This window comes from Podarcis pityusensis (assembly GCF_964106645.2).
Source record: "Podarcis pityusensis genome assembly, chromosome: 17".
Lineage (NCBI taxonomy): Eukaryota > Metazoa > Chordata > Lepidosauria > Squamata > Lacertidae > Podarcis > Podarcis pityusensis.
The window spans coordinates 21256975-21282201 of NC_138042.1; the positions used below are offsets into that span (position 1 = coordinate 21256975).

General features: G+C 42.1%; 1 protein-coding gene across 27 annotated transcripts in view; it reads right to left on the reverse strand.

Annotated features, from left to right (window-relative positions):
* Positions 1-25227, reverse strand: part of PTPRD (protein tyrosine phosphatase receptor type D) — a 722358-nt gene that overhangs the window by 82678 nt on the left and 614453 nt on the right. For 17 of the 27 annotated variants that reach the window (XM_080987670.1, XM_080987657.1, XM_080987656.1 and 14 more), the window contains 3 exons: positions 20783-20902; positions 18589-18686; positions 304-427 (listed from right to left, as the gene is read on the reverse strand). In XM_080987670.1, coding sequence (XP_080843796.1) covers positions 304-427; positions 18589-18686; positions 20783-20902 — 342 coding nt within the window. The remainder of the gene's footprint in view (positions 1-303; positions 428-18588; positions 18687-20782; positions 20903-25227) is intronic. The other 10 variants (XM_080987673.1, XM_080987664.1, XM_080987671.1 and 7 more) reach the window with 1 other exon arrangement.

The following is a 25227-nucleotide window of genomic DNA, read 5'->3' on the forward strand; positions in this document are numbered from 1 at the left end:
GTCTGCTTTTACACACACACACACACACACACATCCCTGACACCCACACCACAAATTTGCACATACCCTTAGCTCTTTTCGTTACTGCTGTGGTAAAAGAACTACATCAATGTACCATGTATGCTAATGGCATATTAAGTAAGGAACTCTTTCATGTGTTTAAGCACTTCAAAATGAAATATAGCAAAATATCAGTATGTGGATTTCAAAGCTCTGAATTTTAGCTGAGTTTGATCCTGTGGAAGATGAACTGCTTTTAATATAAAATGTCTGAAGGTTTGCTTGGTTCCATTTTCACCTTACCTTCTATTGCTGATTGGAGAACTCGAGAATGGTCATAAGCGATGACATTCGCGTATCTATTCTTTGGTTTATTTACTTCCAGGTTAGAGTGTTCCCATGTGAATTGCTGCCCTGGGTCAATTGACTTAAGGGAGAGAGAGGGAGAGAGAGAGAGAGAGAGAGAGAGAGAGAGAGAGAGAGAAGGGATAGTTATTATTAGCTGAAGAACTATTTTTATTTTGGAAATACTTACCTTTTATAAAAGGTTCACATGTATTGCATAGCTCAAAGGACTTAACTGTGGGTCTTATTCCACTGCAGTTTGTCATACTGGTACTTAGGGCACAACTGGATGTCTGCTTGTCTCGCTGCTTTACCCTAGAGAAAGCCGCAGAATCAGAATGCCAACTGGGTTTGGGGCAGATTGCTCTGAATCAATGTTCAAAGGGCAGGTTTCTCCAGGGAAGAGCGGAAAACTTGTGCTTAGAAAGCACAAGACAAGTGCAAGTGTGGGCAAGCCCTTATTGACAATCACATTTAACCGCTGGCCTTGCAAGATACTCTATCTGTTCTCACACAAAACAAGAGAAAAACCTATTCTGTTATTGTTGTTGTGCGAGAGAGAGATGTGAAGAGGTTATAATAATAAAACGGAGGAAGAATAATGAAAGGCTCAAGTAGATTTAGCTATGGCAACCATAGAACTGGGGGTTTTCTCTATAGAACGCCTGGCCTCTGTACATTTGCAAGGGAGAAGAGACTTCATTAGTGCTGCCAGAAACCCCTTGTTCTGAGGGCAGGCTCTAAAGTATCTAACCAAAGATCATCAACTGAAATTCCTGATGCTGCCCAGGAAAAGACGTTTCTGCAGAAATCTCATCCAAACAGCTGGTTGGCTTGTACATGGTGAATTTAAGCATATGTAGAAAGCAGCACATCCATACCAGCAACTGAGCTGTAGAACACACTTCCTTGTGGAGGCTGAGCATTGCTGTTTCACAATGATCCTGCAGTAATGTGGTACCCTGAGCGAGGACAAAATTTGGTGCCCCTCTCCAAATATGTCTCATTTTCACAACATATATATAGTCCAGTAGCACCTTAGAGACCAACTAAGTTTGTTCTGGGTATAAGCTTTCGTGTGCATGCACACTTCTTCAGATACCAGATTTTGGTACAATTGCTTTTTCTGTACCTTTTCAGTAGGTACCCATATAAACATAGGCAGTGCTTTTTTTTCCTAAAACACTTTTTTAGGGGTATTCTCATTTTCCTACTTATATTGAAATACTGCCCCTCAATGAGGCCAAACTTAGATTCACAAAAGGTTTAGGGGTATGCGTACCCTCAGAAGAAAGCACTCAATATAGGTATTATTATTATTATTATTATTATTATTATTCGCCCCCTCAGCTTGGTGCTTTGTGCAGGGGAACTGCCCGCACCCCCTTAAATCTGGTGCTGATCTAATGCAGATCTAAGGCAGGACGGCTTGCAAGCAATTTTGGAAGAGCTCTTAAAATGGAAGAGGCATCATATTTTCCAAGGTCTTTGGGGTGACTTCTGGCACTAATTCAGGCCCGTGTTCACTTTAAAGTGCAAATCACCCTGAAGATGCTTTGAAGGAGAGCAGGAGCTAATGTCATGCACAGCTGTGCTGTAACACGTAGCTTCCCCTTTAGTCCCCTTTCATTCTGCACTTTCTTTTCCAATTCTGGTTATATTTTACCCTGTCTCCTGCTAAGCTTCATATTAGTAAGACAGGACTGCATAGGAGAATCAGTGCAATGCAATGCAAGCAATACACTGCAAGCTGTGCCACATACTGCTATCTGCTTCACAGCCAAAATTGGATGAAGATGAGGACATAGAGATGATGAGGGACAGAGATGGTAGATCCTGATAGCATGTTTAGGGAAGTTTTTAATGACTGATGTTTTAATGTACTTTTAATCTTTTGTTGGAAGCTGCCCATAGTGGCTGGGGAAACCCAGACAGATGGGAAGGGTATAAATATTATTATTATTATTATTATTATTATTATTATTATTATTATTTTATTTTCCATCATCCAGTACCTAGGACTACACCTACACTGATAAGAGTACTGCTCACAGAAATTGTGAGTTATACTAGGGGCTGCTGCCCTGCTCGAACTGCTTTCCAGTCCTTCCTACCCTCCATCTCTTGTGAAACCCTCATCCTTCATGTCTCACCCTGCTTCCCTCACAGCTTACTCCACCCCAGCCATCCCCCACAGTCATCCTGACCTGCCCCTCCTTGCCCATCCCCATCCCCCCAACTGTTTGCCCCAAACTGCCTCTGCCCCATCTTCTCACCAATTGTTCCAAACTAGCACACTCCTCAATCTGTTACTAACCACTCCAATCCCAAGATCCTGCCTCCACTTTCTGGAGGAGAGAATGAATGGAGAGGGGAAAGTCTTTACAACCTTTGCTTCACACCATGAACTAAAGGAAATATGTCACAGCACAGGGTGGCTTTCCCCGTCTTCTCTGCCAGCAGCAGCAGAAGCAGGAAACTGAGATTGGTTGTGGACTGCAAGGAGATGGGGGAGTTTGGGTAGCCCATTTTGCCACTATTTTCACACAGCGATGCTTCCACCCCACCCCAATGTCTGCATATAGTGAAATAGCTATTTAATCAAACATTAGAAAGGGACAAAAAGCCCTTCTGAGGGCACTCTATAGTTCCCCACCTCCTAAAAAAATGATCAGTCGGGATATTATTTGGACATAGAGGGGGACTTATTCACATGTTGCTGAGGAAATGATTTCAAACATTGGGGAGTATTGTGAAAACTTCTTAGGCAACATCCCGAAACACTCTTACTAGGATGTAAGTTTTACTCATCTGACTCAGTTATGTGAGGCCAATGTTATGAAGCAAAAGCTTAAAATCTTATTTTTAGCTAGAAATAAGCGAAGAAGAAAAAGAGTTTGGATTTGATATCCCGCTTCATCACTACCCTAAGGGGTCTCAAAGCGGCTAACATTCTCTTTTCCCTTCCTCCCCCACAACAAACACTCTGTGAGGTGAGTGAGGCTGAGAGACTTCAGAGAAGTGTGACTAGCCCAAGGTCACCCAGCAGCTGCATGTGGAGGAGCGGAGACGCGAACCTGGTTCCCCAGATTACGAGTCTACCGCTCTTAACCACTACACCACACTGGCTCTCCCAGTGTGGAAGAAAGTACAGAAAATGGCCGCCCTTCATATTATCTGAAGCTTCAGTGATTTACCAAAATCAACAACAAAGTTCTGTTTTTCGTACTGTGCAAAGAGCGTCATTTTCAGCTGCTTATATTTCTTATGTACTGCTTCCACACCTGAAGACCGGCTTCCTTCAAACCGGGGAGTACAGCAATTGTTCTGTTTATTCTTTCCTGTATCTCCATGTTCTTCAAAAACAAATGAAGCATTCAGTTTTCTAGGGCTGGTTTTCCAGCCTATACTTTTTAATTAGCACAGCCACAGTTAGACAAACACAAGCATCTCAAGTCAGAAATCTTTCATAAAACGCCCTTCCTACACACGGGCGTACCATCTTTTTGTTTCTTACAAGATACTGCAGGCTAGGTCCCTTCTGACCCATATTATGCTGGAGATAGGCTGCATTTAACACCTAGTAGATATTCACTGCAGATTAAAGGTAAGGTACAGCTGTACCTTAATAACAGCAGTTGCCTCTTGGCACACCACCAAAAAGATAAGCTGTAATTGAAGCAATTTAAAGCTCCCTGGGGTTCCATTGTGCACACAGAGCATTCTCTCGGGGGCTTCCTCATTCTTATTAAAGCCAGAAAAAGCTCCACATGTGTGGGCAAAAAGGTGTCCCCAGTGCTGCAAAGAACAGAAGGGCACCTGTTCATGTGTCGCTCCCAAAGGTGTGTATCAGAGCTGCTGCAAGCACACTAGCGTTATGATGCTGCAATTAATCTTACCTGTTATAACAAATAAGATTCATTAGTAGTTTGAATGCAAGGGGGTGCACGGGAATGGAGGATCACCGAGTTGGCTGCGTACATTGGCCATGATCAAATGAGACAGCTCAGTCTGAGTACAGAAAGCAGAAGCCTTTTTTTACTAGGAATTATAGGTACCGACAGGACGCGGGGGGCGCTGTGGGTTAAACCACAGAGACTAGGACTTGCTGATCAGAAGGTCGGCGGTTTGAATCCCCACGACGGGGTGAGCTCCCGTTGCTCGGTCCCTGCTCCTGCCCACCTAGCAGTTCGAAAGCACGTCAAAAGTGCAAGTAGATAAATAGGTACCACTCCGGTGGGAAGGTAAACAGCATTTCCATTTGCTGCTCTGGTTCGCCAGAAGCGGCTTAGTCATGCTGGCCACATGACCCGGAAGCTGTACACTGGCTCCCTCGGCCAATAAAGCAAGATGAGCGCCGCAACCCGAGAGTCGGTCACGACTGGACCTAATGGTCAGGGGTCCCTTTACCTTTACCTTTATAGGTACCAACATAGCAAAGGAGCAGAAAAGACTCTTTATGTTTGGAACAGCAGCCCAGATATTATTAGCTCAGAACTGGAAAGAAGACAAAGTCCCTACCAGAGAAGAATGGCAAAGTTGATGGACTATGCTGAGATGGCAAAGCTGACTGGAAAACTCAGGAACCAAGAGGATAAAAGCTTTATAAAAGAATGGGGGAAATTTAAAAGTTACTTAGGGGACCACTGTAAGCAGATGATAAGAAGAGCAGGGTTTTGACCCACTTGTAGTGTAAAAATTATTATGGACAATATGGTTTGATATAAAAACTGGAGTACGGATGAATATGCAGCTGAAGATGTTTAAAATGAGACACCATGGAGGGATGGGGGAAGTCTTGAGATTCGGAGAATCTCTTTTTATAGTTATGTTTTTACTAGTTTGTGTTTATTTATACCTTGTATTTGTAAAACCAATAAAAATGATTTCATAAAGAAATCAGGCCTTCCTTCCTTCTCTTTTTTATTCTGATCCAATGAATCCATGTTTCTATCATTACAAAAAATAGATTCCTTTCCAGCCTTGCATTTCCACACTTTGCATTCCAATAATTGATGAAATATTTCAATCTTTCCACAATCTGCGTTTTCTCCTGTGAATCAGTTTGGTCAATTTATTCATTTCTGCCAGTTCAAAGCTTGCTGGCATATCCACCATGTTGCCCTTACTATCTTTTCAGCTATCATCAAGAACCAAATTAAAGATTTCAGATCTGTGGGCATATGCTCCTGATCAAATTTTAAAAGTGTCCATGTTGGAATAACTCTTAAATTGTTCCAAGTCATATCCACTACATACTGAGTAATATTTGTCTTCAAAATTAGGTAATTCACACCATAAGAGGTAATTCACATCATATCCCCCCGCAATATGTAGCAGACAATGCTTGAATCTATATTTAATTAAATATTTGAATCCAGTTGCCACTATTTTGTTCTGTGAACCGCCCTGAGACCTCTGGGTATAGGGTGGTATATGAAATCAATAAATAATAATATTTCTGTGAAATCTAGGGAAACAGTCTAATCTTAGCTTGGTACTCTCAACCTCACCATACTTCATCAAAGACCCGTCTGGAGAGAGAAATCTAATCTATATTTCCTAGGTCTGAATAGCCAGGCTGGAACAGACAATAGAGTGATATTGGCAGAAACATAGTAGAAGTGTGAAAGACCAATAACTCATGAATAACAAGTCTGTGCTAACAGTTTTAATGAGTGCTCTAATGGTTTAATGGATGACACTTAAAAAGGATCCCTAGTAGATTCATTCTGACAGTTTGTCTTGAACAAAGCTGCCATTAAAAGATGAAATGGATTTCTTCACAATAAATGCATGTACTGTATAACATGATGAAACTTTTTTTAAAAAGGGCATGTGCAATGCAGCTGCAGTATCTGCATGCTCCCCTGACTAACGTTTTGCATATTTCCACCCAAAATGTGAGTCTCTGTAGGGAAGAGGTCTGGATTTATTCTGGCTGCTATTTGCATGTTCAGACCCAGAGACCTGCCCCTTAAATAAAGACACATTTGACTCAAATTTCAGTTTTGGTTTTTGGCAGAATTTAGGGTACAACTTTATTGATTACAGAAAAGTGAGTGGTTGCATAATCTCTGGTTCGACTAGCTCCCTCCACCCTTGCAGGTAGCGCTGACCCAGAGCTCTATCATAGGTCAGCCAAGGGTGAACACCTGAGGCAGGTGAAAAGCCTGGGAACAGATTCTGTTCACTCCCCAGATGCTCCCCTGGACTCAGGCACGGGCACAACCCCCTTTTGGGGGTTGACCAAACCAAGTTGAGTCCTTGGATTCCTTTAATGGAATACAATTCACATAAGGATGGCGAGAACATTGTCCCATCCCTATAACATGAACCAGTGCCTATCCGCAACTTTACAAGTTGTGACGAATTGCTACATGGCAGGCGAAACACAAATGGCCATAGCCAATCAGCCAAGTGGGGAAAATTCCTGCCGTGTCCCTGTCCCAACAACAGACGACACACGATGGCATTGCAAGGTCAAGCACAAAATGCCCTAAAATTAGGGAGAGGTGGGCGGTGTTCCAAATGCATGTGTCGAAAGAGGAAGCTCTGGGACACGTGCATGGGTTTATATAGGTCCCTCGATCAATTTTGACTGCGCCCCATTGGCCAGATTATACCCAGCAACGAGGCACCTACCAATCGGGTGTTGTGGCTGTCCAATAGACCCACCCACCACCAGGAGGTCAGTCTCCAGGTCTCACCGCAACACATGCCCTCTTTTAGGGAGGACACGATTTACGCGTGACCTTCCATTCATGGACAAATGGGTCAGTAGGCAATGGAGCCAATGAACTGTCATGTAGTAGTTCACCTCGGAAGACTCCCTTGTCAAAGTTGTGTATTAAAATAGGATCCCTTGTTCATAGAAACATAGAATTGTAGAATTGGAAGGGACCAGGGGGTCATCTAGTCCAACCCGCTGCAATGCAGGAATCTTAGGCTCGAACCCATGACTGTGAGATTAAGAGGCTCATGCTCTACTGACTGAGTTTATCCCAGCTGCCTAGAAGCTACTCACCATACTAACCCAGGAAGGTGCCCACAGGCCTTAAAACTGCACATTCAAGAAGGAAGTCCAGCTAGCTGTGACAAATAAGTCATACTACATAATATAGGGAAAGACGAAAAATCCATAACTATTCTCCAAATAGGAAGTAAAATAAACACTTTTCCAAAGCAGCCTTAGGATAAAGGAAACTTTAGTTTCCCAAGAAACTAGTGCTGTGAAACTTGTGCTCCAATTCCTTGAAATAAAAAAAAAAATCACTGATAGTTTCTTTCCCCTTTAATAATTTTCAAAGAAAAATTATTTTGTCATTATCAGATAAGAGGATGGTTGGGGAGGAACCAAAAACTCTTCCCAGGTGAAATATAGAGCTTACAGAAAACAAGGAAAGGGTTCCATGTATCCCAAGAGTCTAACTGGGCTTTGTTTTTCAAAAGAACAGTACATGAAAAAATCAGTGAAATAAGTCTGCTCTACGAGTGTGAAAAATTCTGTGTAAAGCTGAAGTCAACTTGGAGCAGAATTAAGAGTGATATCAAAGAAAGTGCTTCTTCTAGGCTCAGGAATTTCTATTTGCACCATAGAACTTCCACTCTTTCTGCCCCGCATTCTCTCCAAATCTGCTCTGGAAGTTGGGTCAACCCCTGGAACAGACGGAGAGTGAGTGGAAATTCTGTTGTGCAACCAAAAGTCCTCCTAGAGATAGTACTTTGTTGGACGAAGCCCAAAGACCCTAAGCTAATCATTTACTCCAGGGATCCTACTGACTCCTTCACTTCTTTGTTTTGATTGTACACAGGAATTTACAGGGTCCCCCCCCCAAAAAAAAATGGGGGGGGGGGAGACTTCTCCAATGATCTAGAAGTGGTAGCACAAAATAAAAAATGGAAATTGTGTATATATATCTATATACGACAAAACTAAGACAGAAATATATCTATACAGTGGGCGCTTGGATTGTGAACGTGATCCGTGCGGGAGGTGTGTTCACAACCCGCAGTGTCCGCAACCCGCAGCGCCGCGTCTGCGCATGCGTGAGTTGCGATTTGGAGCTTCTACGCATGCGCAAAGCACGATTTAGCACTTCTGTGCATGCATGAGGGCCAAAACCCGGAAGTAACCCGTTCCGGTACTTCCGGGTTTCGGCATGTCCGTAACCCAAAAACACGCAACCTGAAGTGTCTGTAACCCGAGGTATGACTGTATCTACATATGACAAAACTACGACAGAAATACAGAAGTATTAAGACTTTCCTCTGTCCTCTTTTGAAAACTTCCTGGGGATAACAGGTAGTTTGGTAGTTTCATTTTCCCATTCATTTCCATGCCCCCCATAAATTAGACACTTTCAATTACCGTATTTTTCACTCTATAGGACGCACTGGACCATAGGAGGGGGAGAACAGGGGAAAAAAAATCTCCCCCTTTCTGCTCAGCGCCCCTTCAGCGAAGCGGCAGGAGAAACGGAGCCCCTTCCACTTCTCCTGCTTCACTGAAGGGGCGCTGCACAGAGAGGGAAAACTGTGCAGCACCTCTCCAGTGAAGCGAAGCCTGGAGAACAAGAGGTATCGGTGTGCCCCGACCCCTCTTGCTCTTCTGGCTTCAGGCGGCTATCTGCAAGCCTTTGGAGTGCGACGGGAACTCCTGGTGCACTCCGAAGGCTTGCGGATAGCTGCCTGAAGCCCCTGGGGCGCAGCGGGAGTTCCCTGCGCTCCGGGGGCTTCAGACGGCTTCAACGAAAGCAACGCGAAGCCTCCGGAGCGCGGGGAGAGCTCTCCCTCTATGCTTTGGAGCCTTCACGTTGCTATCGCTGAAGTCAAGGAGCCTGCATTCACTCCATAGGACGCACACACATTTCCCCTTCATTTCTGGAGGGGAAAAAGTGCGTCCTATAGAGTGAAAAATACGGTAAATGAAAGTTTTGTTTTCAAAGCCAAAAATTGGACATGGGGGCAGGGAAGATGAAACAAGACAACTGAGGGTTTGTCTTCATCTCTTCTTTTGTGACATCTTCATTCCCCCCTCCCCCAAATTGGATCTTTAGCCAATTAATTGTTAAAGTTCAAACAAAAAGATGGTCATGTTTTCAGACGTGTAAGTATTGAGGAGTAGGTGCAGCATGGAATGATCCAAGCTTGCTAAAAAAAAAATCCCAAAGCTTACAAATATTTCAAACAGCTACAGGGTTCTACAGTAACCCTGTTAATGCAAGAGGGCTATAAAGAAGGCAGGAGAGAAAAAGCAGTTTTTCCATTTTGGCTGAAGTTGGGGGCACAAATAATATTACTTTAAACTATTATGTGTTTAAAATTACGCAGGTGGCACTGTGGGTTAAACCACAGAGGCTAGGACTTGCCGATCAGAAGGTCGGCAGTTCTAATCCCCGCGACGGGGTGAGCTCCCATTGCTCGGTCCCTGCTCCTGCCTACCTAGCAGTTCAAAAGCACGTCAAAGTGCAAGTAGATAAATAGGTACTGCTCCGGCGGGAAGGTAAACGGCGTTTCCGTGCACTGCTCTGGTTCTCCATAAGCGACTTAGTCATGCTGGCCACATGACCCGGAAGCTGTCTGTGGACAAACGCCGGCTCCCTCGGCCAATAAAGAGAGATGAGCGCCGCAACCCCAGAGTCAGTCACGACTGGACCTAATGGTCAGGGGTCCCTTTACCTTTACTTAAAGTTACCGGATATTCATATATCTAAACTTTTAGCAAAATCATATAGCAAAGTCCATTTAGGACTATGTGACTAGATGGCTCCCCATCACAGAAAAAAATAGTAAGTAAAATATAGCACACAGGGAGAAACTAAAATATCAGTGATGATGGGCTTGGGTTTCTTTTCCCCCATTCAGAGAGTATTCTACAAAGGTGAGCAATCAAATATACAACTCTTAGTCAACATCATAGTTTTCAAGCAAAGGCTGCAGCTCATAGCATTGGTGAAGTAGTAACTCAGTAATAAGTCTCTCTGAAGTAAGCAAGCACAGGGTATAGCAATTGCACTGTGGAAAGAACAATAAAGTTAGCACCCTGGTAGATGTCAAAGCAAATGGATGATGTGGAACTAGAGAATTATTAACTACCTCTGAAAATGAAAAATTTGACCCTCTTTTACCAATGTCAGGTTTTGCTTTGAGAGTTTCATATTTCAGATGAATCTATAATAAGATGCTATTTTATTATTCAGGAAACTTGCCGATTGAATGAGATTTACATATTGCTTTAGCAAAACATGAATGCTAAATACCTGAACATTAATACATCATCACGGCCAAGTTGCCAGCAGAAACGCATTTTCCTTCCACTTTAGAAACCCGAACGAGGAGAAAGTAAAAAGCAGATCTTATTTCTTATTTATAAAATTTCTGCACCACTTAATAAACAGCTCTAAGCAGCTTGCAATAAAGTCGAACTAACATTCGATATTAAAAAAGAAAACTGGATGAAAACAAGTTAAGAGCATTGCTGCACTTGACAAACAAAACCGAGCAGTGTAAAAAAACGAGAATTAAAAATTTAAGAATCAGAGTCTGTAGCCTGGGCTCATGATTCTGACCTCCTAGACAAAACATGAGCTGCAAGCCATAGGTTTCACGTTAAGCCAAATTGTGGCTTAGCATGGGGCAGCGCAACAGGAAAATGACCTGCTTGCTCACGGTTCATACTGAGTCGTGTTCGTGCTAAGCTATGATGTGTGACCTAAGCCATCACCTTAGAGTAAAAGGCTTTTTTTTTTTTTTTTTTTGAGCGGGGAGGTGTTAGTACTTAAAAATAAAACCTCAAGATACAATTCACTTTAGTAAATTATTAATGCCTCCCATCACAAATCTGATGATTCACCGGCAAATTCCAGCACATCGACCAGTGTTGGTTGGGTAAAGAGGCAGAACGTGACTTCGCTTTCGCCAATATTAAATGTTAATGGAAAGGGCTGCCTTTAATGTATAGCGTTGATAAGAGGAACCATTAAAATGATGTACAGTCCGTTGCGCAAGCTAAGTTAACACACACATTCTTCCTAGTGCCGCTGCCTCTCTGGGCCAGTTTGTACACTCGCCTGTTATTTTCACTGTGGGGGAAATGGGCATATGCAAGGCTTTGAACGGGGACATAATTTCACGAATTACACCTCCTGCAGAAGGAGGCCACGCACACAAATCACACCTCGCTTTATGTGCATCTCCAGTCATCCGCGCTGTGAAGATCTGGTGAGTGCATGAACTAGCCGCTCCCTCTCAGCTGTCAGCATATCTGTATATATACACGGAGCCATTTTACACCAAAACAAGACTTAAACACAGGGAACAGGACAGTCGATGAAGACCCCCAAGGGACCTGCCCTTTTACTACAGTATGGCCACATTTGCATAGCCTGTCATGCAAGCAAAGTGACACTGACTTGAACTGACACAGAAATGCTATTATTAGTATTTGTTTTTAACGTCGCGCTACACAGCAGGTGCTCAACCTGAAAACAAAAGCCTACAGTTTCACAATATTTTCTGCCCAGGTCAGATATCTGAAAGCACTCAGGCTGTTAGCTGTCAAACAACTAATAATTAAAATCATGAAACTAAAGGGCTAGGAAGAAAATGCTCAAGCAGCAATTAAGAACGAAGCGGGCATTTGATTTAATGTTGCACTTTGTATGTCACCAGTCATTGAGAAAATATGATTTGGTTTATATTTAGCACACTGACTGTATGTATGGGCACATTTCCTATCAGTATATTACAGTCGTACCTCGGAAGTCGAATGGAATCTGTTCCGAAAGTCCGTTCAACTTCAGAAACGTTCGGAAACCAAAGCACGTCTTCTGATTGGCTGCAGGAAGCTCCTGCAGCCAACCAGAAGCTGTGGAATCCCCATAGGACGTTCGGCTTCCAAAAAAACATTCGAAAACCAGAACACTCACTTCCAGTTTTCGATCGTTCGGGAGCTGGGACGTCAACTCCCAAGGTGTTCAGGAGCCGAGGTTCGACTGTACTTATAATTCTGTGTATATTCTAAAGAGCGTATTTTTTAATGAACAAACCCTACTGTTTAACAGCTATCAAACTTGTATATTTGCATTGTTCCAAAACGCCCAGCGAAAGAAATTCAGAACACACAGAGCAGATGAAGAATTCGCTCTGTTTGATCACATTAGAAAATAAATGGACTGCTTCAGTTCAAGTTGCTTGAAAGACTTTGGTTGGAAAGTAGCAAGATTGGGCCCCTAAATCTCCTATCCATATCCCTGCTCTGAAAAGTATTCAGACCAAGCAACCATGATTTGTATCCGAGTCTTTGGTCTAGAGACTTTCAGAGAAACAATCAATCAAATAAACACTGTCCCTATGTGCCAGTTGGGACGTGAGTGGTGCTGTGGGTTAAACCACAGAGCCTAGGGCTTGCCGATCAGAAGGTTGGCGGTTTGAATCCCCGTGACGGGGTGAGCTCCTGTTGCTCGGTCCCTGCTCCTGCCAACCTAGCAGTTCAAAAGCACGTCAAAGTGCAAGTAGATAAATAGGTACCACTCCGGCGGGAAGGTAAACGGCGTTTCCGTGCACTGCTCTGGTTCACCAGAAGCGGCTTAGTCTTGCTGGCCACATGACCCGGAAGCTGTACGCCGGCTCCCTCAGCCAATAAAGTGAGATGAGCGCCGCAACCCCAGAGTCGGTCACGACTGGACCTAATGGTCAGGGGTCCCTTTACCTTTACCTTTATGTGCCAGTGCCATCTCCTAGATCTGTTGAGAACATACGATTCGAACCACCGACCTTCCGATTGGCAAGCCCAAGTGCCTCAGTGGTTTAGACCACAGCGCCACCCGTGCCCCCAGTATACATTGGAGAGGTGGTGGGGATGTCTTCACCCAATGCACATTACTTGTTGGGTTTCTGTTTCCCTGCAATTCCCCTCCCCCCAAAAAAAATAACAGTCTCTCTCGATAAGTTGCATGGCTTCAAAAAACCAGCAGTAGGAGTACATGGGATGCAGAGAAAGCAGTAATGTGTATACAGCTTTAGAAAGAGGAGTGTCTCAGACAGAACTAACAGGGAATTCCTCCTGTGTTACAACTCAGTGGCAAGCCAGGAAATTAAATGAAATAAAGGAACAGGCATTGAGGAAGGAACGAATGTAGAAGATACCCAACCATTCTATATCAGAAACCAGGAGCATACTATTCACAAACTGCTGCTCAATTTCAATTTCAGAATGAGGACACGACATCATTTTATGTACAACTTTTCTTGTTTTCTTAGGGCTTTTGTTTTAAATTATATACTACTCTTTATTTACTCGTAGAAAGGCGCTCTATTTATGAATCAACCCACTAATCAGATAAGATAATGGACTGCATCTTAAGAACCATGCAACGCGTATCATACATCCAAGGGGCACTGCATACAAGATTGTGTTATGGCACAAGTGTCATTTGCAAGGAGAAATTACAACATGTCTTTCTATGGTGGCCAGATGTTGCAACTGTGGCCACCACCAATTGTGCCCTTACATGATATTCTTTGGACTCTACTGCTTGAGCTCAACAATTTTGTTGACGCCATCTGGATATAGGTAGAAACCAAGACAAAGTGATAATGACATTTTTAGGAGCTACTGTGCAGAAGGACAATTGTGAAGTTTCTGCAACTGACTACACGTTGGGGGGGGGAAATGTTTGTAAGTGACAGAGGAAATACTTGTGTGCACAGTTTATACAGCATGATCTTTTACTGTGAACACTGCATAATTACCTGCAATTGACAGAAAATCACTCCTGACTTGCGTTAAGTATGACTCTGAACCTTAAAATGCCCTTCAAGTCAACACATTTTAGTGAATGCTAGAGATTGTATTTTTCTCTTTGACAGTAATGAGATTATTTTTCAGATCAGGCTTAAGGCCTTCTCCAACACTGCATCTTTAAATGATATGCAGTTCTGTCCTATAACAGCAAATGTTGAAATGCAATTTAAAACTCTCCTGCCCAAGATACTTACATATACTGGATATTTATAGTCTCCAGCAACTTCTATTTGTATAAAGGTCATACGAAACTGACTTTTTAAAGTAACATTTATTAAAGGTACTAGCAAATTCTGTTCGCGCCACAAATAAGCAATCCACTCTTTACTGTCAAATAAAATGTGATAGTATTAATTCACCTAAAGGTCTCTATGCTATGTTATATTAGAAACGTCAGTGTCATCGGGAACACTTAATCTCAGAGTCATTTGTCTCTAACCCTTACGCATGATGTGCAAGCTTAAAACGTGGGAGCTTAAAACGTAAAACTACCTGTACTTTATACTACTTTGGGATTCGGGAGTTCAGATAATTTTGAATCAATTGCAGCACATTATTAAATAGTCAGGGGAGTCAACTGCACAAGACTTTCCATCCTATGTGTGTCAATTGTCACACATACTCCATTTCCCCCCTTACTGGTGCTTTTCACAGGTATGCTCTCAAACAGAAGTATTTTACTCTAGATGTACAGTCAAACCTTGGATCCCGAGTGCCTCAGTTTTGGAACTTTTTGGCTCCCGAACGCTGAAAAGCCGGAAGTAAATGCTCCGGTTTTCGAACGTTTTTCGGAAACTGAACATCCGACGCGGCTTACGCTTGAGTGCAGGAAGCTCCTGCAAAGCGTGTTCTCCTTCATGGAGAGCGCGTGTTGCGGTGGGGGCCGCCAGGACACTCCAAAGTTGTGGGGCGGGCTAATTGACTGTTGGCCACTGCTGCGATTGGGCTTCCCTTGTCGTTGGGAAGAAGTTAATGTTGCCATTTGTTGATTGACAGCCAGAAATGCTAAAACTTCTTGCACGAGGCTAGGGCTTCCTCTTTTCGCCCATGCATCGGATTGCCCGTCACCCCCTCCCTAGAATTAGGGTTGTTCGCTTGACCTTGCTATGCCTGTCGTGGGGTCGTCTGCTCTTGGGGCAGGGGCCCGGTAGGAATTTTGTTCATCTGGCAGATTGGCTGGGCCAATCGTCACAACTTGTAAGGTTGCGGTTAGGCATTGGTTTATGGTTTGGTTGGTTGAGGGGCATGGATTGGCTGTGCCTGCCCCTCTAATGATGCTGCTGCAAGGGATTCCGTTAAAGGAATTGGGGGCTAACTATTGCTTGTCCACTCTGTCAAGGGGGCTCGGGCCACTGCAAGAGCTCCTGGCTGCATTTGGGGTGGGCTGAGGGCAGGTTCCTTGCTCCATCGCTAGCCCCAAGTGCATTCCCCTTTTCTGACTTTCGCAGGCGTGCGGAATGTCAGTCTGTCCCCCATGGGGGGGGGGGAGCAGATAGTCGCAACCAATGCCTAAGCAACAACTCACATTTTTGTATTTTAATAAAGTTGTGGCCAAAATTATGCCAAAAACCTTAAACAAAAATTCTGTGTGATGTGTGAGTTATTGGGGTGGCCCTGGGGACCTCGACCCGCAACCCATCGGAAGCCATGCCTCGGTTGTTGAACATTTCGGAAGCCGAACGGGCTTCCGGAATGGATTACGTTCAACAGCCTAGGTTTGACTGTACTTCTACATTCATTGCCGCACGGTAAAATAATGAAAGTGCTTAGTGACACAAAAAGGCAGTAAAATTACAAATAGGAAAAATAGCACCTATCAGATAATCTAAAACAAGCTGTATCAAACGTAAAAAAAGCAGCCACAGAGGATATTTCAAATTGTGAGCAACCCAAATGAAAATGCCTTATCTCTTGAATGAACCCACTGTACATAGGATGATGGGGGTACCTGGAGAAGGGCCTCAAGAGTTGTAAATTCAGTGCCTAGATAGACTAATATTGATGTGGTCAGGAAAAGTAATTCTCAAGATTCTCCGATCACAAGACATTCAGGGCTGTACATTGAAATGAGTCTGAAGTTTCTGAGCAGTCTTCAAAGGTAGCCAAACAAAGAGTTTCCTATAGTAGTCTAACCCGAAAGTTAAAAGGTAAAGGTAAAGGGACCCCTGACCATTAGGTCCAGTCGTGACCGACTTTGGGGTTGCAGCGCTCATCTCGCTTTATTGGCCGAGGGAGCCAGCATACAGCTTCCGGGTCATGTGGCCAGCATGACTAAGCCGCTTCTGGCAAACCAGAGCAGTGCACGGAAACGCCATTTACCTTCCCGCCGGAGTGGTACCTATTTATCTACTTGCACTTTGACGTGCTTTCGAACTGCTAGGTTGGCAGGAGCAGGGACCGAGCAACGGGAGCTCACTCCGTCATGGGGATTCGAACCTCCGACCTTCTGATTGGCAAGTCCTAGGCTCTGTGGTTTAACCCACAGTACCACCCGCGTCCCAAAAGTTACCGGGGTACAAATACATTATCCACACTGCCAAGCCGCCATCTCAGTGGTGAGTAAACTGAGATGGCTATGTAGATAGTATAGAAATGAAGTATTTTACTGACTGAAGAAACTTCCGGAGTAACTACTGTCACTTGAAAGACTAAGTATGCCTATAATATGATATATGATATATGATATGGTGACCAGAAAGACTAGAGAAAGTTGATGAGAGGGGAGGAAGGGAGGAAGTCAGAGATGATTTAGGAAACTGGCTTCTTCATAGTCATTAAGTTCCACTATGCCCAAGAGTTCTGAGAAATGTTGAAGTTGTATATATGACTGAATGCAAATGGAGCCCAATGCCAGTGATTTCTCGAGAAGTCCTTAATTCGTGGATCACTATAACCATAAATAATATGGTTGTGTTTTACTTGCACATTTGGGATACCATATATATATATATATATATATATATATATATATATATATATTTACATGACAAACCATATTGTCCTTTGAAAGAAGCCCTACTAGTTTATGGTGTTTAATGGATTTTGTACAAGTCCATTCATTCACAAATTATTGACATGAGAGCCATATCTGTGTGCCAATGCACATCTTGGGGGTTGTAATCCACGGACTATTAAAAGGGTATTTCATAACTGGTTCCTGTTATGATACTATTAAAACCCACAATTCATGAATTATTGATGGGAGAGGTAATAATGGCTTGATGCTGTTATAACCTATAATAACATTGAACAAAATCCTTAATCTATGAAAAATTTACTCAGTGGACCAACACGTCTTCTAAAACTGTTCTGACATAAGGTAATAAAACAAGCACAGATCTCAGCTAGTTAGTTCCATAAACCATTAATTAATTGGACACAAAACTTAAGCTTCATAAATCATTAAATGTAGAAGTGTTCGCTTTCTTTTCAATATTTCTGCCTCAAATTTTTAACGGCACAGATTTTTTTTGATGTATTCAATTACTGAATTTACTATTTCATTCACAAAATCAAAGTCAATGCGCTGGGTACAGAGGACAAAAATTACATAATCTCGCATTGCTTGTCTTTTTATGTATTTGATTTGTTTCTTCATAATTCTGTCTCATATTTCTTCCCAGTGGTAGCACAAGGTGGTTATCAATTCAAAATGTAACAGTGTTTAAATGTCTTGCACATGTTTTTTTAGGTGTGCAATAATTACTCCAAGTGCATACGCTGGTGAAGCATTAATAGACACTGGGATATCTTTGTCACCTGAGAATCTTGTTTCTTTTCCCTTCATCCCCTCACTTCCTATGATACTACTCCTTCTCCCATTTTGCCGCTGACTATTCCCATCTCCCTTCCCATTGCCAGAATGAAATGCACAGATAGGTAGGTAGATCTTTCTATAGGAATCTTGGCAAATCTTCCTTTCCTAACCAAATGGAACATGCATACATTTAATCACTTTAAATATTAAAACAGAATACTTTCCCATAGGAAGAGAATTTCAATTCCTTACGAGACTGTTTTAAAAAGCATCAGAAATCTAGAATTTTCCAAATTCCACACAAATGAGGGAAGGTACAGTCTTAAACATACTTGTAGTGCCATTTATGTTGTGGTTTTATGTTGTAACCACCCTGAGACCTGTGGGTATAGGGTGGTATATTAAAGAAAGAAAGAAAGAAAGAAGGAAGGAAGGAAGGAAGGAAGGAGAAAGAAAGAAAGAAAGAAAGAAAGAAAGAAAGAAAGAAAGAAAGAAACCAGTAAGCTTGTTTAGGACTGCAGCCTTACTTGCTTGGAAATATTCCAATGAGGCTATTTTTCAATATCTGCGTTTAGGAATATAACTATCAGGGACAACATACAGTGAAGCTGGTTTATTAACGTGTCTACAATAATCCAGATGATAAGTGATTCTTGCCTCTAGGGAACTGGGGCATTACCTCATATTCTTGGGAAAACTTGAGGTTGTCATTAGCCTTCAGCCTTTCGATGTGATCCGCAAGTTCTGAAATAGGTATTGGTGGATGGCTAGCCATACCTGTTCAGGAAAAAAGAAATGATAACAGCATGTAAAAAAACCACACAATAAAACAGAGGGTTTGCAACCCAGACTTAAAAATTACAGCAGTTCAGAATGGCTATCAATGTGTAATAAGTAAGGATGTTGTAAGGTGACAGAAGCAGGCAGGTAGTTTAGTCACTCAAAGCAAGACATGCTCTGGAGAGATGAGCTTTGAAGCCAAATTACTAAAAATTTAAAATAAAAACCACCAAGCAGATTCCCAAAGCTAACATTCCTAGTGTTAAAAGAAAAGAAAAAAAGTTATTATGCCAAGACTTAATGAGGTTAGCTAGGTGGGGGGAAATGAGACAGTTAGACCTGAATCTGACTTCTGCTTTGAGTAATGACTCTTAATGTCATATCAAACTCCTTTCCTTGCGCTGAATGAAATGGAAACTGTGTTGGACTTAGGTGAACAAAAGGTGGACTGGGGGGAGGGAAAAGCCATTCAAAGAAGCCTAAACGGAAAGAATAGTACTGACAGAAAATAAAGTGATTTATGAGGGAAACTAACTTGAAGAATGTGGGTTACCAGGGTAACCAGAGACACTTGATCCTGCAAAAAATAATTGCAAAAGTAAAAAAAAAAAGGAAAGAAAGGGATGGAGTGGGAATTTATTTATACCAAAATAAATAAATGGATAGTTTGATGCTTAGAAAATGATGGTTTTAATCTCAATAGAAAATGATGGTTTTAATCTCATGACTAAATAAGACAGGGGAAAATCTAATGATTATTTTTTTTTTGAAAAATATTTTATAAAGTTTAGGACATTCACATGCAATTATGGATTGCCAGAGTACCATGCACTGCTGCTTACAGACAACAGTCAATAAAGACAAGATTAGACATCAGACATTTTGAGCTTCAAAAATGTTTTCACTAGTAGCAGATTGTAGAGGCAGGGGTTGTGGGGAGTCAGTTCAGCTGAACGCAAACATCTGGCTTACCCTAGTACATCTGAGAAAAGATCTCAACCCCAAGTCCCTTTATCAACCCCCAGAAATTACCTACAATCTACTTCAGGTGTAAACATCTTTGTCTACCAATGGAAAAATAGTGAATGCAGACAAGGTTTAGGGAAGGGATGGGAAAGAGACAGAGGGAAGGATAGGACCAGTGGAAGGGAAAGACAGAGGGAGGGGAAGATAGAGGAGAGAGGAAATGTGGGGTCAACTAGCATGATCCGCCAGCTGAAAATTTTAGCAAGTCCACACTCTCAGTGGCTATTTCTTTTCGGTTCATTAATATGGATGGTTTTCCACCCACCCACAATGTGTTTAGTTATTATTTATGTTAATTTTAATCATGCCAAGAATAATGATAATAAAAAGCTTGTTGAATGGAGACACATAGTCGGCTAGAAATTGTTACACTAGCAAACCCCATGATGTGTTGAAATTATAGAACAAAACCATGCTAACTGAAGCGAGGAGCTCAAACTGGAAGCCATGTTTTCAGGGTTTTCCGGCACTCGTTTGAAGGGTGTGCTTTAAGAAAGCTAGCTTGCAATCACTGCAGCACAGCTTTACATGACATGAGCAGAAAATAACAGTACACATCATTCATAAAATGATTTTTTTGCTACATTTTTTACTTAGCTTAATAAAGTCCATGGGAAGGACCAGCAGCGTAACATTCAAATCTTGTTTTGTGGCATAGAGAATAATACTGAATAATTGCATAGCCCAAGCAATTGCATACACAGTAGTTCTTTGCAATTTGTGGTCTGCATGCTTATACTTTTAAGGTCAAGTAAATCAGAAGAAGACCCCATAAATTGAGGAAACTACTTTTTGGAAGATAAAACTCTAATATATTTCTTTATATGAATGTGATTTGCTATCTCCCATTTTCATCATGTGCAACAATTAAGCTGGTTTTCTTTTAAAGTAGCCGTCAAATTTATTTGATCCAGATCGAGCACCCAGATGAAAAGGAAGAGGGGAAAAAATAATAATGGGGAAAGGCACAAGAAAATGCTAGGCTTGTTCAGAAATGGAAGTTGAATGATGGAACATCTAAAACAGTGATTGAACAGAGAAAATAATAGAGACAAAGATGTTTAGACCTTTTCGAGCGAATCGTGGGAGAGAGTTATTATCATATAAGGACTGAGTGGTAGTTTGGCTAGAGAGAGAGGACACAGAGCCAATCAGGGAAGCGTAGGGGACTGAATTACTGCTCAAAGCTGTAAAAAGTAAAGCCAGTTGGAAACGGGAAAGAAATTAGTAGCAGTAGAAGACCATCATATTCAGTCAGTTTACACAAAGACAAACGGATCATTTCACATGCACAATCTATCTGTGGACATTTAGTACTGGCAGGAATAAGTAGAAATACAAGGCAACTCTAACATATGAACATATAGCTCTGAATCTGAGGGTCAGCCGACAGGAAAAATAGCTTTCCATATGGCATGGAAGTGTTATTTAAATCAGATTTTTAACATCAAGACCCCTCAACTTATCAAGCCCTTTTTTCAGGTGGATTTAGCTGTTTATACTGATGCATCTATGCTGAAAGAAGCACTCACCCCAACAGATACCACTATGATCTGCCATTTATATTTATCAGCATCTTCTGCAGTTAAACATTTGAGGCTCATCAAAAGGTGGCATAAAATCTTTCTCTCTTTTTTTTTAAACAGAAGGGATATAAAACCCAACAACTTCCAGAATTAACCATCTGGTTATTACTAGAGTGTAGCTTTCTTAATTTTATGGCTAATGCAAACTAACTGCATTTCAATAATGTTTCATAGTAATCTCGTAAAAGGAAATAATTATCACCGTACAAGTTTTTTTAAAAAGTTTTTTTTACTGCTGTCAGGTGATATTCTCCCACATTGCTACTCACAGATGATATTTGTTCAGTTTATAGGAGGGGTTTCTGGGGGGGGGGCAACAAGTTATGGGTACACATAAATGCCAAAGACAGTCATTGGCATATAGATGGGTTTTCAACTGACAGTCATGGACTGTGGGTGGTATTCAACTATGTTTTACTCAGAGTACACTTTGAATTTAGGATTGAATTTAGTAAAATTTAGTTGAATTCCACTCTGTCCATACATCAAGAGACCATGTTAACTCAAAATACTGTGCAAAATACAAAGAAGATTATTTAATGGACATATTTACATAATTATATATGTCATAGAAGTATCTTGTATTAACCTGTATGTAGACAAAACAGATGGGAAGATTTGCCACATGATAGTAAAGCAACGCACTGACAGCTATTTGCTTCTGTGCAAAGTAGCACTGGTTTTGATCTTTGAACCCTAAACTGTTTGGAACAAGATACCTGAAATACTACCTATACCCATATGGACCAACCTCAGCATTAAGATCTGTTAGACAGGCCCTATGCTTATGATCTTCTGTAAGGGAAGTCAGGACTGAAGGCAGGAGAAACTGGGCCTTCTCGGTGGTGGGTCCTATCTAGGAAACTTACTCTCCTGAAACCTGATTAGATTCATTTTAAGAGGGCCCTGAAGCTGTTTTTTTTTAATGTTAGTCTGATTTTAAACAGGAGGGTAAGTCATTGTCTTTGTTCCTGTAGGTTGCTTCCATGGTTGTTAATTAGAATTTTAAATTTTAGGATGGGATGGCTGGCTGGAAAGGAAACAGTTCTGCTGCTCTTTCAAGTTTTACTATTTAAATTATAATTTTGACGTTGTGTTTCAAAATGTTGTAAATGCCACGTTGAAAATACATTTATATTTGGAAGGAGGCCTAGAGGTCAAATAAATAATAATTTAATTTTTTACAGTGATATTCAAACCCTACAAAGAAGTAAACCATGCCTTCTTTTTCCCCTTGACAGCATGCCAATTTTACAATGAATATAAAGGAACAATGCTACACACAGCAGTACAAAGGCACAGCAGTGAAAGCTGGCAAAATTCAGCCCAGAGAGATGCATGAAAGATCTACTGCACCTCAGTGCTGAGAGCTAAATATTCACATTTGCTCACCTCCCACTGATACTTAACTAAGAAAGCAAACACATCCTAAAGTCTGATTCACACTTTATACTACAGATGTGTTCGCTGAGTGTACACCAACATCCCCTGGTAAACACTTTAAAGTAAACACACACATGGGAAAGCTCTGATCGGCTACAGCTCCCTGCCATGGTCTTCTGTGATTTAGGAACACATGCCTTTACATTCACACTTTGAAAGGCAGACTAAGACAACCACTGATATGGAGTGTTATATTTGTTATAGTGTTATAGCTCAGTAAAACTGAACAGGAATCAGACTCTTGCGGAAAACTTATTTCTAACTAGGGATGTGTGTATTATCCTTTAAGGCTTTTTTATTATTATTATTTTAAAAATAATCTAATTTCTGCTCAAGGGAGACATTTCACTTTAACAGAGCAACTAGCGAAAGGTTTGCAGTTGAAATGGCATGAGGTTTTTAGTGCATTCAGTGTTGTCAATGCACAGTTCCACATGTGCTCAGGAAGAAAATACAGTGGAACCTCGGTTTCCAAGCGTCTCAGAAGCTGAATGATTCGGACCAAAGCGCCGAAAACCCAGAAGTGAATGCTTCCGTTTTCGAACGCGCCCCAGAAGTCAAATGTCCTCCGAGGCACATTTCTCCATTTTCTCGATGGAATTTGGCGACTGCCCATTGCGCCTTGGTTGTCGAACGTTTCAGAAGTAGAACGGTCTTGCTGAACGGATTGCGTTCAACAACTGAGGTACCGCTGTATTCCTTGCTTAGAATGCCTCACAAGCACAGTGCTTTTTTCTTTTCCTTTTCTGCCAGTACATGCTGGCACCTTATTTTCTAGGGGGGAAATAAATTAATAAATCTAACTACGAATGGATGCATTTGCTGGATATTCAGGGAGTAGGAACTAAACCTAGGTGACAAGAACAGAGAGAGGGAAAGCTGAACTCATCACAGGGCGAGCTTCAGAAATGACTACATACTCTCCCTTCCCTTCCCCTTCCCGCTTGTTGTGGGGCTACACATTTCCCCACTGGGTGAGGGAGAAGCGGAGGGAGCCACTCTGGTAAGGCAAGCTCTGAGGGGATTTGCCAGGCTCAGCTCACTGGGGTGTGGGAAGCGAGGGAAGGAGGGAGGGGAGAGTGTTGTGTGGGTGCATGCAGGGAGCAGAGGGGTGTCAGTGGTTTGTGTTACAATTTTCCGTTCCACCTTAAGAACAGATGTCTAGATTGTTGTATGTCACATGTCTGTTTACACTCCAGCACAGCTTGCTGGGAACTTCTGTTTGTGTATAGCTTTTGCTTATGCTGCTTGCTCTTGGACACGAAAGGGAGAAGACATGTTTTTTCCTTTGTCCTGATGCTGAATAAACTGCTTGTAAATATGCTTTACACAGCCTCTATCTGCCCTTCTGTTGCGAAGAGTTTTATTCTCTGCTGGCTTGCATGCTCAGCTTCTGAAGGCTTCTGAAGCTTGAGTCACAGTTACATGCTGATCTGAGGACTGGAGTTCACCTGGCAGTCGGCTGGTGGGCTGGAGCCAGCTGGGGGCTTGCAAATTGCCCCCATTCCCTTGGAAGCATCCCAACAGTTTGTGCCTTTTTCTGCCGGGGGACCATGCCTGGTGCTTCAAGCTTGCCTTTGCCACCCATCCCTTCCTGGAGAGATCCCCTGGGGGGGGGTCTCTGCTGGGCATCCTTGTGGGAGAACCTGCCTAGGGGGCCAGGGGCACGCAATTCTCAGAGGAGGAGATTGTGTTCTGCCCTGCACACCTACGGGGACTGGAGGAGCAACAGCTGCTGCAGAGCCCAACTGTGCGGCTTTTGGGAAACATTAGCACCAAGGGGATGGGCCGGGCAGAGAGAAACAGACTGTTTTTGCAAGAAAAAATGTGTGTGTGTGTTGCAACCTCCTACCCCTTTTCTGATCAGCATTTGAAGAGGAGAAGGAGGTGTTCAAATGAGGTGAGGGATGAAGGAAGCATCTCCACTTAAATACCTCCCACTGCAAAAGCTTGTTTTTCCCCCCATCATGCCCAGCAGGCATTGTTTTATTATGATGATGCATTGTTTTATTATTATGGGCTGCATACAGCAATAATAATAATTTATTACTTATACCCAGTGCTTTTTTCTGGTGGTACTTACTCTAGCAACTTCATGGTGAGTACGGCCACCATTTCTTTTCTTAAAAAAAAAGCACTGCACAGGCATATTCAAGTCTCCATGTTAAGAACCTTTTTTATTTTATTTTTTAAAAGCCACCCCCCTAAACTCTTAAATACCACTTTCACACAAGAGCCACACTAGGGTAATTATAATGTACGAAAAGGACGAAAGACAAAAGATGTTTCCCGTGATACTTATTTTTAAAGCACAGCTCTGAAGACAGGGATCAGTTTACACTAAAATGTGGTATCAGCCCAGGGATTAGGAACCTATAAATATTGCATTATTAGCTGTCTGGTATGAATAGACCCACATAGGCATAATTCGAACACAATGAAATACAGCAACATATTTCTGATCTATTTTGATCTACTATGGA